The sequence below is a fragment of the Dipodomys merriami genome, unplaced genomic scaffold, assembly GCF_024711535.1.
Source record: "Dipodomys merriami isolate MVZ:Mamm:240054 unplaced genomic scaffold, mDipMer1.0.p SCAF_9, whole genome shotgun sequence".
NCBI lineage: Eukaryota > Metazoa > Chordata > Mammalia > Rodentia > Heteromyidae > Dipodomys > Dipodomys merriami.
In genome coordinates, this window is record NW_027206512.1 from 63,132,877 (window position 1) to 63,151,626 (window position 18,750).

Below are 18,750 nucleotides of genomic sequence, written 5' to 3' on the forward strand. Positions count from 1 at the left end.
TCCGCCAGGGGAAGTGCACGGGAAACCTTTCTCTGCTAATTACCAAACGGTCAGAGGCCACAGAGGTCCTACTGTCATAAAGACTGAGATCAGGCAAGCGCAGGTTCCCCGCTCCCCTCCCAGCGCGTCCCTGCCCCACACGGCCACCCTCTTTCTCACCTCTGCCCGCCACACCTGTCAACATCAAGAGGAGATGGGTCGGGGCCCAGAGCCTCACACAGGCCCAGACTCTCTGCCTTGCGTTCCTCCACTCCTCCTGGTACTTCCTGGACACACTAAAGGAAGTGCAGCTTGCACTGAATCCGCTCAGGCGCTGCCTTGGGAGGGTGGGAGCTACAGGGAAACTGATGATCAAAACCGCCATGTGCGGTTGGAGAAAGGAGACCTCGTGGTGGCTCAGGCAGAGGGAGTTTACTAGGAGAAACCATACCCCCACTGCACCAGATAGAGGCGTGCAGAGGGCGGACTTGTGATGGAGAGAGAGTACATAGGGGAGAGAGAGGAGGAGGGGACCTCAAAGCCTGGGACCTCCCACTGCCCCAGGTGAGCCAGTTACCTGGTGACAGCTGCTGGGCGGGGCTTCTAGTGCAGGCCCTCCAGTAAACACAAGAACAAACGGAAGGGACCATTCTCCCTGTCCCCAACCCCCCAGCAGGCCTAATAGCTACCACTGCCATCTTGATTTCATGAAGTCAGAAGAGAAGCCATCATTTTCTCTACTCCGTACCTACACTATGCCAGGCACTAAAGGAGGGTGACATAGCTCAGTCCACACACAAACAAAGCAGTGGAGAACTTCCCCTATCCTCTGCCAACGAGGCTTCCTTTTCCTGCGGTTGGGGATGGTGGGACATGCACTCCCCGTGGTGAGTGGCTGAGGAAGGGAGCTCATTCCAGCCATGGTGTTTGGAGCTCGGGCGGGCCTTTAGGAGCTGCTGTGGTTTGGATGAGGTTGTAGACATGCGCATGCACTCCCCCAATCCCCCCTGACAGCCTGGGCCTGCTCCTCTGTTACCCCCCCCCCAACCTGTGACCTCCACAAATGGAGCCAAAGTCAATCTCTTTTCCTTAAAACTTGCCCAATGTGTAGCGTTGTTCTCAGCAGCAGGAGGCGGATGAACACGCGGTGAGCCTCCCCACCCCCATCTTCTTGCAGGCTTTGTGCTCCCTCCCGGGCGGTGGCCGGTGGACAGCAGCCCCAGGGCGCGCTCAGCCCCTGGCCTTTGGGTTGGCTCTGGAAACAGAGCGCAGCAGACACCCTGCCTCGCTGGACAGAGCCCCATGCCTACCAACTTCGTCTCAGAAGGGATCCTCTGGGACTCTGCTCTGAATGGGCAGCAGCTCTGGGATTCTGGTGTTTGTGAAGGTTTCTTTTATTTTTCTTTTTAATCTTCCCTGAAAGCAGAAGGGAACGTCAGCAAACGCTGAAGATGACAAGGAAGAAGGCGCCCTCTTCCACAGACAGCTCCCGGCTCCCAGGAACTGATGATGAAGAACAGCACACCAGAGACCAGGGCGGGAGGGGCTCACAGGGGCGTGCTGGTGCCTCGCCACATTTCCCGGAGTGCTTGGAAAAGACACAGGACTCAGCCGGAGTCAGTGGTTGGTGCCTATAATCCTACCTACTCAAGAGGCTGAGAGCTGAGGATCACACTTGGAAGCCAGCCTAGGTAGGAAAGTCTGTGAGATTTTGATCTCCAGTTAACCAACAAAAAGAGCTGTGGATCAAGTGGTAGGGCAAAATGACAACAACAAAAAAACCTCAGGGCCAATACACGCGCGCGCGCGCACACACACACACACACACACACACACACACACACACACACACACACACACACACACACACACAGCACTCATGTAACTTTTCCCATTTAGAGATTAAATCCTGAAATGCAGGGACGTTCAGGGATTTGAGGATGGTCAGGAATGTGTCTGGATTATAGTCTAAGGCATTCTAACTCCTCTGAGCTCGTTGTTGTAACTCAGCTAAGTTCCTCTCTGCGGATTCATAAATACATCCTGGGTACGATCTCCCACACACTCCACAGCCACTGACCAGGCAAGTCCTAGGAAGGTGGAGAGCTGTACGAAGTAAACACCATAAACAGTGTCAGCTGTTATTCCTCGCTGCTGTTGCCTACTGTGTTGTTGTAGCTCTTTTTGCTGTTGCTACAAAAATATTGTTTATGTTGATGCTGCTCTGGTTACTGCTGTTTTTCAATCATTGGAGAATATGTCATTTCTGTAATCAAATCCACGTAGTTAACCTGGCATATAAATGTGTAAGTAGAAAAAAATTGTTTAACATTTCTAACCTAATATGGCTGTTAATTTCTGTACACCACCAACTCAGCACAGTAAACTAAGATACATTTGCCAAAACTGAAATCACAGCTAAAGTTTCCATAGATTCAAATTATATGCATATACATATGTATGTATGTGTGCATAAAGTTAGTTTCCATAAGTCAGCTAAAGTTTCCATAAACTCAACTTATGTATGCATACATATATATACATGTATGTAGACATATGTTATAGACATTTGTATAAAAAGACCAAAAAACAATATGTCCTTCAATAATGGCTTTCCCAAGTTCTGAACAAAATTTCTCAGACATCCAGAAAACTCTATCCGAAAAGAAAAAGCAAAAAACAGAACTTTATCCAGAAGTTGATGGCTCACACTTGTAATTTCAGCTGCTCAGGAGGTTCAGATCTGAGGACCATGGTTCAGAGCCAGTCCCATGAGACAAATCTTTGAATCTCTTATCTCCTATTAACCAGCAAAAGGCCAGAAGTGGAGGTATGGCTCACATGGTAGATAGCCAGCCTTAAGCAAAAAAGCCAAGCCCCTGAGTTCAAGCCCTAGCCCTGGCAGACACAGAAACAGAAGAGAAAGTAAATAAAGGAAAAAGGAACAGCGAGCAGCAAGGATCGTTAGCGTGTCGCCTCTGAACGATGTGCTCATTAGCTTCTCGGTCACCACCTGGAGAGGAAGTGTTCTAGAGTGACAGCATGGGAACGGCTCTGAATGTAAAGCAGCCGATGTGGGGGGGGTGTCCTGGGGGGCACAGGTGGTTTCTGCCCAGAGGTGTGGTCACTGCTGCCGCAGCTCATTACGCCAGTGCCGCTGATGATGTCGACGCTGCTGGAGGCACTGAGCTATCTTTGCTATCATCATGGCTGCTGCTCTTTTGCTGATTGTTCTTTCTGGGGGTTCCAGCGACACTATTGATGATGATGATGATGATGACACTGTCAGCTTCACTCACTGGCTTCCGGTTTGCAAGCCAAACGTAAAGCCAGGCACAGTTAACTAGCTGCACAACAGAGAATGCAACTCCACGGGGGCTTCTGCAGGGGTGAGTGTCCCCCTGCCCAGCCCCTTCCGGGCTCGCCGCATGGGCCTCCGCCGTCCTTCGGAGCCTGAGCCACTCAGTGCTGCGTCTGCAGGGCACACGGCTGTCTTCCTTCAGCACGGAGGAGGCGGCCACCGCCTGATCTCCTCATCACCAATGTAAGGACATGAGAGACCCAGGACCCACAAGGCCTGAGTATCTGGTTTGGTGGCCTCTGTGTCCAGGATCAATGTCTGAATATCCTGCTGGTCACCCGCCAGAGACGATGGCCCATTGCCTATTCCCCTGAGAACACTCACCTCAGTTCTACCGTTCCCCCGCTGCCAGGGTGCTGGTCCCCAGCCTCGGCCCTGCCCCTCACTATTGGCAGCCTCTGCAGCCAGCGTCTCTAGAAAGCAAGGTTCCCTGTGCACATGCCTTTCCTCCACACCGAAGCTCTTGGTGTTGCATTGGGGTAGATCCTGTAGGTTGGAACAACAATCCACAGGAGGGAAGGCTCATCTGGGCTCATGGCTTCAGAGGCGTCAGCTCATGGTCATTTGGCTGCTCCGTCTCTGGTGGTGTGAGGCAGAGCATTTCGATGGAGCACCTGGTGGAGCAGAGCGTCTCACCTCATGACAGCCAGGAAGCAGAGAGGGAAAGACGGGAGGGGCCGAGGACAAGCTCTGCCCCAGTGCCCTGCCTCCTCCACCACGTCCCACCTCCTACGGTTGCTGCCACTGCCAAATAATACCACCAAATTGTGACTTCATCAGTGAATTCATCCATTGATGAGGTCAGAACTCTCGTGAGCCAATCACCTTCCAAGTGCTGCCTCCAGCATCAGCTGCACTGGAAACCAAGCTCTCAACACCAGTCTTCAGCTCCAAACAGCAACAGCCCTGCTGGGTGTGAAGCCCGCCAGACCTGCCTGCCCTACAAGCCAGTATCGCTGGGAAAGCTAGCCACTGACTTCCACTGCCTTGGTCCATTTAGGCCGCTGTCAACCAGACCCACAGAAGTTGGCTGATGTAACAAGCCCTTATTTCTACTGCTCTGAAGACAGGCATCTGAGGAGAGGGTGTGGTTTAGTCAGTCAGGGGCCTTCCCATGGTCAGGTATCCCGGCCTGGTGAGAGGACAGCAGAGATCTTCCGGTTGATCGTCCGCTGTTAAACAGACCACCAATCCATTGTGGGGCTCCCCCTGGCCACCCTATGTGAGCCTAACCACCTCCTGCTGTAGCGTGGATCAGGAATGCCCTCCAAAGCCGCCACTGACACAGGATTGGTCACCAGACTGGTGTCATGGAATATGGCAAGTTTTAGTGGGTGGAGTTAGGGGAGGAAGTTAGGTCACTGGGCGTGCCTCTAGAGGATCATTGGCGGCCTGGCCTTCCTGTTTCTCTCTCTTCTGTTTCCTGGATCCGATGAGGTGAGCAGCCTACTTCTCACAGGCCCAAAAGCAATACAACCAGTAGACCATAGGTTTCAGCCCCCAAATCTGTGAGTCCAAACAGACCTTTCCAGCTTTCTCAGGTGTTCTGTCACAGTAATAGAAAACAGACTTCCCGGTGCCTTCCCATTGGGAGTTAGGGATCTGACATGTAAGTTGTATCTGCATAGCATCAGGAGGGAAACCCCCATGTGTAGAAAGGAGATTCCAAAGACTGGCCAGCCACAGTCATGACAATGCCCACGCCAGCTGCCTCGCACGAGGGCCCTCCACACGATGCTTCTATGTAACAGGTGCTCAGGAACCAGCGGCCTCTCTCCCCTGTAGCCCGACTCCTTATCCCTGTGTTTGTCCACTGTAACCGGAGCTTAAGAGTTCATCATGCAACGTTGAACCTTACACAACCAGTTTCCAGCAGGATGTGTGCAAATATATTTCTAAGCTATTCTTCTCTGAAAGAATATAGGTACTGATAATCTTCCTGTTAGGTCAGTGCCGTGAGCCTGCCATTCAGGGGGTGAGATGAAGTGCTATGTTGCTTGGTTCCCACCTACCGTGCTCATTTATGCTTTCTAAAAAAATGTATTCAATAATTTAGAAGCAATAAGGGGAAAATTTTTACATAAAATAAAAAACCACTTGTGTGACAAAAACATAAAAATTAACCTGACAAGATGACATTGGGGAAACGTGAAATTTAAATCACAATCATCACAGAGTTATTATCTCTAATACAGAATTTTCCATAGAGTTTCCCAAAATCACAGGAAGAGGCAAAGAGGAAAATGAACTGAGAAACAAATAGATTGTTGGCAGATGAAGCAGAAGTCTTAATGTGACTGGATGAAGTAGCCCTGTGATGAGAGAGGCAAGTAGCAATGACTTTCAGACTCCTAGCCAGGATGCAGCAACATGGACCACATTTACCTTTCCACCTGGAAGACCATTAAAAACAGACAAAGAGTACAAAACATCCGCTTTCTAGACACTGGATATTAGACAGCAAGGGACACTCACAGTGAACACACAACCACACTACCTTCGGCCCTGAGAAACTTCCCAGGTGCTGCTGTGTGGAAGGAACCCAGGAGAGCCCAGTGGGCCACGGTGGGCAGAGATGGGAGGGCACAGCCCTGGTGAGGAAGAATTGTAGAGCGCCGAAGAGGCCAACCACAGCCACTCGGAAGAGATCCATCAGTAACGTGGGGGGAAAGAGAGAAACATTTGAAAGGACTCCAGCGAGGAGTGCTTGCTGCTCACACAGGGCTGGAAGGAGTTACTCCCTAGCTCAGTCTTTATTTCAGTCACTCGACAGAGGTCTCAGATCTAGAGGAATAACAACTGTAGACTAAACATGGCTCCCCCCATTGAATAAATCTTCAAAAGCAAGTTCAAAGTGACCAGTCTTTCCAACTTCTTAACCGTACCTGAGAACAAATCTCATACAATATTCCTTTTGTGTAGGAATATAAAAATATCCCAACAGCAAATAAAATGACTAACATTCAATCAAAGAACCAAGTCCCAGAAATGGTACGGTTACATTTATTGTTTGGTTGGAGTGTAGCTTTGAGTGAGAGTACTTGACCAGCATGTCTCCTGCCTACACTCTGTCCTGTGGAAGAAGTGATATCTGCGAGGGCTGCCTACAGATGACAGAGCATCTTGTTACCCACCTGTGATTCCCCGTACACGTGGGAGGAGAGCTTCAGAACTGAAAACGGCCCTGATGTGGACAACTGACCCTTGACTGGCTCAACCCTCAGTCCACCTACAGCACCAGCCTGTACAGGAGGAACGGCAAGAGACTCTAGCAGTTTTCTTCTAAGTGGTCTGAGGATCTGGCATCATGCCCTGGGCATGTGGGCATGTGGACTGCACCTGCAATCCAGTGATGAGAAACTATATTAACCTCCTCACTCAGTTCCACAGGAAATACTTCAACCAAAAGACTGCAGGTAATTAAGATATCCTGGCCACAGACACACAAATTCCAACATCAAAACAAGAACTAAGATTATGACAGCCTCAAAAGACAAAAATCCATAACAATACACTAATGAAAGTGAAGTGTATAAATCCCAACATTTCAGAAGAATGGTTACAAGAACGATCCACAGAATTAGGGCAACTAACAACTTAGTGACTCTGGATGATAAAAGGAAGGCAATGAGACATATGAAAAAAGAATTGTATGAAGATATAGGAAACCCTGAAAAGAAAATTGAAATTCTGGAAGTGAAAAGCTTAAGTAAAAATTTTGAAAAGCTAAAAGACTGGATCACATAGAAATGAGACTATCAGAGATTGAAGACGATATACCTGAGTTAGAACATTCAAAGAATGATAAGGGGGGAAAAGGAAGTACAAGACCTCTGGAACACTATTAAAAGACCAAACCTATGAATCATGGACATTGAAAAAGGAGAAAATACGCAGGACAAAGAAACAGAAATTTACTATGTAAAATAACAGGAGGCCTTTGTAACACCAAACAACCAGAAGAGAACTTCGTATAGTTAAAATACTAAGTACAATGGGGGCATGGGGAGGGGGAAATGGGAGGGCAGGAATGATAAGGGGAAACAAAAGAGGAGGCAACAATGCTTGATAAGAAATGTACTCTTTACCTTGCTCATGTAATTGTAACTCCTTAGTACACAGAACAATGAAAGACTATTGAACACTAAAGGAGAGAAGCACCAGTCCAATATAAACAAACCTGTCAGTAACAGCAGAGTTCTCAACTAACTATAAAAGCAAGGAAGGCACAGGATAATGGATTTTAAGCTCTAAAAAGAACTGCCAGATTAGTGTACCCAGCAAAGGCATTCTTAAAAATGAGAAGAAATGAAAACATTTCTGATTAACACTAAAGGAATTAATGGTTACCAGACCGACACTGTGAAGACACCTAATAGAATCCTACAAAGAAAAGAGGAAGTAAGCACCAATGAAAGGACAGGAAAAAATAACTTTACTAGATGAATAGATAAGCAAATGAGGATTTAAAAAAATCAAACATTAAAAACAACAAAAATTACGTATCTTTCAACAATAACCCTCAATATAGTCTCAATTCTCCAATCAAAAGACAGTGGTAAATTGGATTAAAAACTAAGACCCAACCATTTGTTACCTACAAGAAACACATTTCACTGGCACAGAAAAAATAAGTTTAACTGGAAGGATAGAAAAGACCTGGGTACCAGTGGCTCATACCTGTAATCCTAGCCACTCAAAAGGCTTGAGAACTGAGGATTGCTCATTGCTCATTGCTCATGCCCAGCCTGGGCATGTAAGTCTATGAGCCTCTTATTTCCAATAAACTACTCAGAAAAATCCAGTAGCAGTGCTGTGGCTCGAGTGGTAGAGTGCTAGCCTTGAACACAAAGAAGCTCAGGGACAGCGCCCAGACCTTCAAACCCAAGGATGGAAAAGTCACTCCAAGTAAATGAAGCCTGAGTGCACAAAGGAATAGCTATACTCATATCTGACCAGATCTCAAGTCAAAATTAGAAGACACAGGTCTCTATAATCAAAAAATTACTATAAATATATATACACAATACCAACAGAATTTCATAAAATAGGCAATAGTGGATGTAAAAAGCAAATAGTATGTGATGTCAGTGCTCCAGCCCTACTGCTAGATAGGTCATACAGGCCAAATATCAAAAAGAGACTTCAGAATTAAATGACAGATCAAATGAACTTAAAAGATCTATAGAATATTCCCCCAACAGCCACGGAACACTCATTCTCAGCAGCTCATGCAACTTTCTCCAAAATAGGTCATATTTTAGGACATGAAGCAAAAACCCCCAAAAAACAAAAACAAAAAAGTGAAACAATTCCATGTGTTATCAGACAAAATGAAATAAAAAATTTTTTTTAAATCAACATCAAGAAAAGCTACAGAAGAATATACAAATACGTGGAGACTGGAAAATACCCTCTTTTGAACAGTGAGCGGAGATCAGAAAATTGCTAGAATCAGGAACACGACAAAGCTTCAGTGACACAGCAAATATAGAGCTGAAATTAAAGCATGAGTTCCAAACAAATAGACCAATGATTCACCTCAAGCTCTTAGAAGAATAAGAACAAGCTAAATTCAAATCACTAGACTGGTTTGTTGAGCCTAGGTGGCCGCCTGGGAAACCAAACCATGGCAGACCTCAAAACACATCCAGTTATACCTCCTTGTACCCACCCCTGGTGGTTCCGCATGGAGGCCTGGGGATCATGACGAGAGGTCTGGTGATGAACAAGACATCTGGGGATCTTTTAGCAGGAGCAGATGGAAGAGGACTATCACATGGCTGGCTGGGGTAGGGCCGGCCCAGGGACAGCAGGTTGCTGTGCCCTTAAAGGAGACACCATGATTTGGCTGACATGGGAGAAGGCAAGAGAGGCTCAGATATGGAGGCCGATTCCAGGGAACAATCGGAAGGGTTTGGACACTGGGTTGGGAGCCGAGAAATAGAGCTGCCTACGACCTTGTGAGTGTCACTCAGGAGGGGGAAATTACGTCAGGGTGGGATGTACAGAGGAAGCTGCGGTATTCAGGGCTGAGGCTCCTGTTTTGTACTGTGAGACCCAGGAACTCTAGCCTAGAGACAAGTAAATATCTGGGAGTCCTAAGCATGCAACTGTTCTCAAGTACCCCTGCCACATTCACCCTCATTCCCCGGTTCCCATAGCAAGATTTCCCTGTTGTTTGTCCTGTCCATGTCACAGTTCCTTGTTTTAATTATTGCTATATCTACAGAACTAGCAAGAACTTTCAAAAGACTGAGTACAAAGGCAGTTGCTCCCTGAAGAGGCTTTCTTCAGCTGCTCATGAGTAATGGAGCCCAGACTTGAGCTCCAGTCCTTAGTCCAGCTTCTTCCTGGAGCTAACCTATTGTATACTGGCTACCATGTATGCTAGTTCATTTTTTCATTAACAAAATGCACGAGGCAGGCTCATCTGTAAAGAGAAGAGGTTATTTTGCTCCTGATTCTGGAGGCTCGTAGTGGCCTTGCTGGTACTGGCCCGAGGTGCTGCAGAGCAGCACGTGGTAGGAGACAGCTGGTGGGTGGCCCCAGCAGCCCCTCCTCTTTGGATACCATCCACCAGAACTGAGTCACATGTACCCCACCCCAACAACTACATCTGATCCTAGCCACCTCTCAAAGGTGTCCACCTTCTCAGGACGTGACTTCTCTACCTTCTCAAGAATTTGACTTAGGGGTTAAACAGCTCCATGAGTTTGGGTACAATAACACTAAATACAATGCCTGGGTCAGCCCTCCCTGCAAAGCACCTGCACCCCAGAGGTCCACCGAGATGCAAGAAAACAGCCTCACCCAACTTTGTGGGTATAAAAAAATCTCATCAAATAAGCTTCATTGATTGCATACCCACATTTTACCCAACCTGTATCACACTCATTATTTTCACTCTTCACATCATCGCTGCCTAAAGAATGTACTAGAATACATGATTTACAGAGGAAGAGACTGCCGTCAAGGGGAGGGGGGAGGGAATGACTTGCTCAAAAGTGGTAGAGGCAGGAGCTACCTTGATCTACTCTAAAGATACAGGCATTCCCAACACACTGTGGTGGTGTGTGTGTATGTGTGCACATACATGCATATGTGTTTGTGCATGGATGTGTGTGTGCGATGGGTTTATAAAAGACAGTAGGTAATCTTCCCCAACAAAAGGAGCTATTCTTAGGTTCCAGTCCCAGGTTTTGAACAGCTCAGTCACCTCCCATTGTTCCAGGCTCTTCAGCCTATAGCTGACAATTTTGAGCTATTTTTTTTGAAATCTCGTGTACAATTGGCTTCAACTGTGCACAACTGTAGCGAGACTTTATAAAGTAGGAAATCACCAGGAAGGTCACCAACATGAGTACAGTAGGACAGAGACCTGCAAGGCGACACCACCAACCACTTTACAGTTGTGCAATTGAATTGCATCTTACCAAGGATTCTCATCACCATTTTGTTGCTAGAAAAAAACAAAACCAAAAAATGAGGCCTTAGAAAGGTCAGGTGACTTGCTTAGTGAGAGCACAGCTCTTCTGGTACCTGGTGACAGGAGAACCTCTCAGACATCACAACGGAAAGAGAAAACACAGAAGTAACGCACCACAAATGACGTCCACAGACAGAGAGGGTGAGTTCCATTATGAAGAGCTATGTGCAATATACATTTATTTTTAAAGTTCCCTTTGTAAAAACCATGTGTAACACACATGTCACACACAGACCTGGTGTCACAGAGCAGGGCACTGGGGCATGGTGGGGGCTGGGTCTCCTCAGATCCTTGGTGACGTGGGACACACCCCCGTGTGACACAGAGAAGAGCGGCTTCCAGGAATTCATGAGGCCAGAGGTAATGGCGTCCTTGGGAATGCGTATGTGTGGGCCCCTGTGTCTTCACGTGCAATTCATAGATTCCAAGCAGTTTCAGCATTCACATCCACACACACACATGCACGCACACGCAGGTACTCAGGAGAACATACATATCTTTATCACTTTAGACCCCTCCGGGATGCTCCAAGGCCCTGCTGGCCTTTTTGCTGTTCAAGAAGTTCTTCTTCCTCCTGGTGGGAATGTGCAACGAGAAGTCCGGTTCCTTGGGGTTTCTGAAGAGGAAGAGCTTTTCACCGGTGTTTAATACATCGATGGTTTCGGCCCCCGAGATGGGGATGGGTGCGGGCTCCCCAAGGGGCTCCAGGGGAAGGTGTGGCCAGCTTCCTTTCCCAGAGAACGCCGCCCTCTCTCTGATGGGGAGACACGTCTTCCTCAGTATGCTAAAGACAAGAACAGGAGATCAAGTTCCACACGATGGGCTTATCCTCACCTGCTGTGTCCTGACAGTGAGCCCTTCCTGGCCAGGGCCCATTAGAGGTTGCGTTTCCCCAGCCTGTGGTGGCCAAGCCGCTAGCGTGAGGTCAGCCGTGCCGGGGGCCTGGGCAAAGCTACACCAGGGTCGCAGAGCCTCCGCCCCTCACTGGAAAGAGCTTTTATTTTCTTTTTAAGCATTTGCCAATCTATGACAGTTTTACCCTCACCAGAGCCTCGTGAAACCTGCCATGGAAGTTAGCTAAATGTGTTTGCCATGACAGGTGTGGCAGACTTTGGGAATGTACTGGAACAAGACAGCTGGAATCCCGCCCCTCAGCTGTCCTTGCCTGCCTGGCTGGATGAACCCGGCGGTGGATGCCATCACTGTCTGAGAACCCTGCGCAACTGAAAGACGCGTGTTCTCTCGGCCCAAGCAGTGTAGGACAAGGCTTTGGCCCTAGCGTCCCTCTGGAGGCCCCGGCTCACAGGCGGAAACAGCTTCAAGGCCACCACCACAAAGTCCTGCCTTAGAGCTTGTATGAGCCTGGAAGAGGATGCGGTGCTGTGTGGCACTCCCCACCCGACAGCCACGGTCTCCAGGCAGCTGCAGTGAGCCCGGTGCCCCTCCACATCCATCAGTGCGGCCCAGGCATGTTCTGGGCTTTACCGTTGCACAGCTCCAGTTCAAGTTCTTTTATTTGGGTTGGAATTGGTTTCTTTTGTTCAATAGCCTGGCCTGACTTCTTTGGAGCTGTGTTCCGACATCTGGAACTGGATATGGGGTTGTGCACTGCTGTCAGTGGCTGAGAGCTCTTAATCACGGCCAGTCCATGCAACAACCTCAGTTCCTTGGTGTTAGCACCGAGGAATGACCGAAGGGGCGGGGCTCATGGTCCTTGGACAGCCACTGTTTCCAAAATATGTGGCCCTTATCGGTTTACCTGATGATGGTTTCTTCACCCCCTAAATCTTCTCTGCTAGAGATAATTGGTCAATGGTTTGTAGCAAGCTAAGATCATTGTGACCCTCACTTCCCGCTGGCCTCGGGGTGAGCAAAGATCACAGCCCAAAGAGGCCTGCATCAGAGGGAAATGGGTGGGAAGAGACAGGCCTGGAGGTTCAAGGCAGCCAAGGGGAACTTGGATGGTCCTCGTCTCAGGACCATTTCCACCATTTCCAGCTACACTTGTGCACTTTGAATGTGGCCTCCCCAAGCTTTTGTTTTCTGTCCCCACCTTCTGGAAGGTACCGTGCAGCAAGAAGTAAAAGGACTTTGGGAACTATCTAGTCAAACAGCCGTAGGGTATTATTCTTTTTGGTAATTATATCCCATTAAAACCCAGCTATTAGCCAAAATAAATACAGTCGTTAAAATGCTATCACCTCCTGATAGCTACAGACTTTTATCTTTACCCTTAAGCCCAAGAAGAAAGGTCCGTGGTCTTCAGGGAAGGGTCATCTATTCCTCTTCATGGTCCCGCCCCCCCACCCCTCCACCAGGCAGCAAGCACCTGGTCCCAGCCCAGTTCCGTACCTCTCCTTCCTCTGGCGGGACCACAGCATCCTTCCCAGGCCTCTGCTCACCAGATCTGCGCGCAGCTTGCGTTCTAAATCCTGCCACCACTCCTGGTGCTTCCTGACAGCAAGAAGAAAGTCTTGTGATTTAAACACGAATAGGCTCTTCCAGTCACTAGGCATCCTAAGACCCCCTACAGGCCAGTCCCTCAGGTGACAAGGGGCTGCCACCAGGAGCCTTGGAGGGTGTCACCATGGAGTATCTCCCGGCCCTGCTCGGCAGGGAGTCCTGCTCTCTGCCCTTGTTCCAGGTCGGGGACCACCGGAAGTGACCTGTGATCATCAGAATACTATCTACAGCCGGGAGCCAGCAGCTCACACCTATAATCCTAGGAACGCAGGAGGCAGAGCTCTGAGGGGCTACGGCTCAAAGCAAGCTGGGGCACACAGGTTTCAGAGTCTCTTATTTCCAACTAATGAGCCAAAAGCCAGAAGCGAAGGCAAGGCCAAGTGGTAGAGCACCATGAGGAAGAGTTCAAGCCCACGTGCCAGCACACACAAAAAATACACAAGCTGTGATGTGTACCAGTGAGAGTAAGAAGCGTGATCCTTAAACTGACATGTACAGCAGGAAAGGTGGCCCAAGGGGACAAGAATGGCCCTGGAAGATGGGGAGTTCTCATTGCACACACACACACACACACACACCAGATGCACACGTACACCACCATGCACACAGACACACCACGCTCACATATATACCAACCTCACTAACACCACGCACAAAGGCAGCCACAAACCCAGCAGAGAAACACAGTGCAGAGGAAGAAATGCAACCAAATGCCAGCAACACCATGGCTGGGTTTGGAACTCCTTTTCCCTTCATGCTTTTTTCCCCAGTGGACATGCTGAACGTATGTAAGGTCCCAGTGAAGCTTTTCTTCCTAAGATCCTAGTTGAAAAATAAACTGGTCACAAAATCAGAGTCTAAAAACAAAAACTCGGCCTCCCAGTCCTGCTTCGTGGGGCCAGCGGAGTGGGATGTGGGACCTGACGACCTGTGGGGGGCCCTGGGGTCCCCACAGGAGCTACGCAGGGGCAGTTCCATGACACAGCACTCACCTCCTGCCCAGACTGGCTTCGTTCTCCCCGGCACACGGAACTCACCTCCTCCTGCCCAGATCGGCCTCGTTCTCCACAGTGGGGTCCGAGTGACTCTCGCTGGCCGAGTCCAGCAGGCCCAGCAGCTGCGGCTGGGAGGCGGTGGGCAGCACCAGGCTGAGGAGCCGGCACAGCGTGGCCCCAGGTACCATGGTCATCTTCAAGAGGTAAGATGTCAGTCTCAGCTCCTACAGGAGGGGGACGGGGAGCTCACATCTGCCTCTAGATTTGATAGACGGTCATTTTTTTTCAAATTTATTATATCCTTAGCGCTTCACGTCCTGGGGTGATAAATATTTTATGGGCTCAGCTCAAAAAACATGCTCTGATTCCCAGAGCTGTCAAAAAGACACCTCTGCTTAATACCCTGGCTCCCATAGCTCGCCCTCTCCCTCCAGCCTCCCCGGCTCTCGGTGGTACCCGAGTCACCACCGCAGAAGAGCTAGTCTTGGAGGGCAGTCCCTTCCTGTCTCCTGCTGTCTCTGTGGGGCCAGGTGACCGCAGGGTCGCAGTCTGCAGAACCTGCCCCTCCCCTCCAGGCTGCGTCTCCCCTCACCACAGCCCGGGAGACGCTGCAGGGCCCGGGAAGCCCAAGTGCCCGCAGGTGGGCACAGACGCAGCAGGGGCCTGCATCCTCTCACCTGGCTGCACAGGGTGGCAAAGGTGTCGTTCTCCATGCTCTCCAGCAAGTCTTCCAGGATGGCACTGTTCTGCTGTTCCTCCCTTACCCTAGAGAAAGGCAAACCCACGCCAGCCCGCGAGCAACTCATTGTTTACGTGGCTCCAGTGTCACAGGTCTAACACACACACACACACACACACACACACACACACACACACACACAAACGGTGGCCTGAGACACTTGCTTTCCTCTCCTAGCCCCACATGGTGTGGCCAAGGGTGACTGCCAGGTGAGAAGCCCCGTGGAACCCAAGGAACCTGCTCTTATTATCACCCTGTGGAAGTTCTGCCTTCATCCTCAAGGCCAGGACCAAGACCAACACCTGGGGCCACTTGTCCCCAGTGCAGAGCACTGTCCACAGAGGGCCCTGTTCTGAGCACCAGACCAACACCAACAGGGCCATTCCACAGGAGGCTCCCAGACACCTGGACAGGAAACGGGGCTGGGTTTCGCTCCTTGCTGGCCAATCAAAGCCAGCATCATGGCCCTACCCCCACATTTCATTGGTTCTTTTATAACCCAGTGCTTCTGTGGGAACAACCCCAACCCAAACTCCAGCAGAGCACCAGTGAGTATAACACACTCCCCAACTCCCACCGGAATCAAATTAGCACCTTTAAGTATTTCCCCAGGGCCAATGCATTCAATGGAACTGAATTAGACTTTGATGTTGTATTCAGGCAGAAAAGCAAAATCAAACAGATAAAAATCGCCCATAATCTCATCAGCCAGAAATCACACCCATTAAAACTGGGTCTGTTTCCTTCCAATTAATTTGTGAGTGTTTTCAAAAAACGAATCACACTGTGCGCAGCAGACAGTTTCCCGCCCCTCCCTTCCACGTCCCTTTCCACAGTGGGAAACTAGAGAGCTGGAAGAAATTACGTCTTCCCCAGAGTTCTTCATGCCACCACAGCCAAGAGGCTAATTGCGTAAAGTTAATTGTGCAAGAAGGTAAAGAACAAAGAAGGAAGACTGGGGTGTGTCTGTCCCACAATTCTCTAAAAGCAGGATTTTTAATGCTGCACAGTGACTCTGCTCTTCGTTCTGCATGCTAGACTCAACAGTGTTGTGTCAGCCCTGTTTCTTCTGACATATGGTTATATAACACGTGAGCAGGCAGGGAGGCTGGGGGAAGGTGCATGGGACTTCTCTGTGCTATGTTGTGTGTGTGTGTGTGTGTTGGTATTGGGACCTGAACTCTGGGTTGAAGTGCTGTCCTTTAACTTTTTTGCTCAAGGCTGGCACTTGAGCCCTAACTCCACTTTAGCTTTCTGGTGGTTCGTAAGAGTCTCATGAACTTTCTTGCCTGGGCCGGCTTTGAACCATGATCCCTAGATCTTAGCCTCCTGAGTAGCCAACTTTGATGTTATAATGCAGTGTTGCAAGTACACAAGGTTGTCGGGGAAATGGCCCAGCCCTGGGCTCGACCTGGCAGAGGCGGAAGGGCAGCTGCTGCCCAGGGCGTGGGCCGCCCGGCCTACCTCTGCTGGTGGCGCTCCAGCAGCTTCTGGCCCTTGCTCAGGGCCTGCTGCAGGGTGTCAGCGATCTGCTTTTCAGGCTCCACCTCCCCAGGCTCGCTCAGAAGTCCAGGTCCGTCAGTCCCCCACTGCTGCTGCTGGGCCTCCTCCTGCCTCGCCAGCTGCTCCTCCAGCTTCCTCTCCAGCTCCTGCAGCTCCTGCACATGTAGGGGTGTGGAGGGGGTGGGGAGAGGTGAGTCCCATTGCTGAGGTCACTGGACTAAAGGACAAAACCTGGCCTTCGCTGGGCGCTTGTAACCCTAGCTACTCAGAAAGCTGAGATCTTAGGACCTCAGTTTAAAGCCAGCCCAGGCAGGAAAGTCTGAGACTCTTATCTCCAATTAACTACCCAAAAACAGAGAAGCAGAGCTATGGCTCAAGTGGTAGAGCACCAACCTTGAGCAAAAAAAGGGATACACACACACACACACACACACACACACACACACACACTCACACACATACACACACGAAAAGCAAACCAAAAAACCCACACCTGACCTTCATCGTGGTATAGCAGGGAACCTTAGGCCGCAGGACTAGCCTTACATGGCTCTGTCCAGCTGTTCCAGCCGTGCCTGAGAGCTGTGATGTGCCTCACGCATGCCCACAGGCACGACCCTTGACCTCACGCATGCCCACAGGCACGACCCTTGACCTCACGCATGCCCACAGGCACGACCCTTGACCAGCTCTGAGTCTCCTCAGAGTCCGGCTTAGGAAGCTGCTCAGTGCTCGCCACACCCTCTGGGCGCCCCTCCTCATGCCAGAGTTAACGCCCACTTTTGATGTTGCTGTCCTCATACAGGATGTGACTGGGGGACATGGGGCCTGGGCCTGTGGCCCACCTCCGGTCATGGTACCCAGAGCTCCCCGCCCTCGCTCAGCACCTGACAGAGGCCTGCCCAGGTATGGTCTGGGCCTGCTGATGCAGTGAGCTCCCAAGGCCAGGGCCAAGTCTCCTGTCAGTGCCATGACTGATGGCTGCCACCTGGCACTGGTGTTCTGTCGGGCATCTGCCTGAATCCGCTGTACATGGTGCATGCTGGGCTGTAGCAGCTGTGGCCAGGCCCACAGAACCCACGCCACAAGCTCACAGAATTCATGTACACGGATGGTGCCACGGTGTGCCAGCTCACAGGCTTACTGTACACAGACGGCGCCCACAGTGCGCCAACTCATGAGCTTCCTGTACATAGATGGTGCCCACAGTGCGCCAGCTCACAGGCTTCCTGTACACAGATGGAGAAATGCCAGCCCAGTGCTAGCAATTTCGCCAATGAAATGCTGTGGGTTCGGTCAGTCTGGGTGGCACCACGGGTTTAAAGCCATTCCTGTTGAAATGTGCCCATCCTCGCCACTCCGCTCCCTCACACAATCCCCTGCCCACGCACCAGTCTCCCAAAATGAGTCTCAGTCATTCAAAGAGGGAGGTGCACACGATATCGCTTTCTAAGGCATCATTTCTCCCAAAGTAGTTCATTTCACGCTGTATAAAATTCTCCTGAGTGTCTCTCAGCTTAAAAGTTCATTTCCAGCAGGAAAGCGGTACGCACAGAACGATCCGGTTACAGAATGAACGTCTACTACACACAGCGAAGCCGGCTGTCTCCCTCCAGAGGCAAACCCAAGGGGAGGGCCACACACCCCTGCCCGGCACTGGCTGAGTAATGGCACCATCCGATTCGCCCCCACTGCCGCCAGTCCAGGACCCAGGGACCCTCCTCTTCCCGACCAAGCACAGATGGCAGGCTTCAGTGTCACTCAAAAGAGCCTTGCAATCCAACGGGGAAGGGAGGATTGCATCCCGTTAGGAATCCAAGTCATGGTGGCGTCAGGACACCGGGTGATGGAGGCTGGACCAAGCGTGTGTCTCACATTCTTGGGCTCCTGAGTCTCACTCTGCCTCTGACTCATTTCATGACCTTGGACCTGACCTTCACTCTCAAGGCCTGTGTTCCCCAGAGGGAACTCAGGACAGTAGTCCACCTCCATGCTGACCCCGCAGCCGTGGATTCGGGGAGATTGCGGAGTTGCATGCTGGATGGCATTGCGCTCAACACTTCTTTCTGTAAAGCCCTGGGCTCCCTCCCCTCCCACAGGTTCATCATTTGATGCTGAATGTTAAGGCAACCTTATTGTCTTATAGGCTTCAAGATATTTCTATACTATCTTGGCCATCTTGAGTAATTTCACACTCATTATCCTACATTCTCCTGGTAAC

At 50.1% G+C, this 18,750-nt stretch overlaps 1 protein-coding gene across 3 annotated transcripts in view; it reads right to left on the minus strand.

Moving 5' to 3' along the window:
* Nucleotides 1-10,975: 10,975 nt before the first annotated feature.
* Evc2 (EvC ciliary complex subunit 2) overlaps nucleotides 10,976-18,750 on the minus strand; it is a 55,191-nt gene continuing 47,416 nt past the window's right edge. For all 3 annotated transcript variants that reach the window (XM_070012947.1, XM_070012946.1, XM_070012948.1), the window contains exons 18-22: nucleotides 16,491-16,684; nucleotides 14,965-15,052; nucleotides 14,330-14,511; nucleotides 13,182-13,283; nucleotides 10,976-11,613 (exon numbers count right to left, since the gene is read on the minus strand). In XM_070012947.1, coding sequence (XP_069869048.1) covers nucleotides 11,337-11,613; nucleotides 13,182-13,283; nucleotides 14,330-14,511; nucleotides 14,965-15,052; nucleotides 16,491-16,684 — 843 coding nt within the window. In that variant the 3' untranslated portion in view covers nucleotides 10,976-11,336. The remainder of the gene's footprint in view (nucleotides 11,614-13,181; nucleotides 13,284-14,329; nucleotides 14,512-14,964; nucleotides 15,053-16,490; nucleotides 16,685-18,750) is intronic.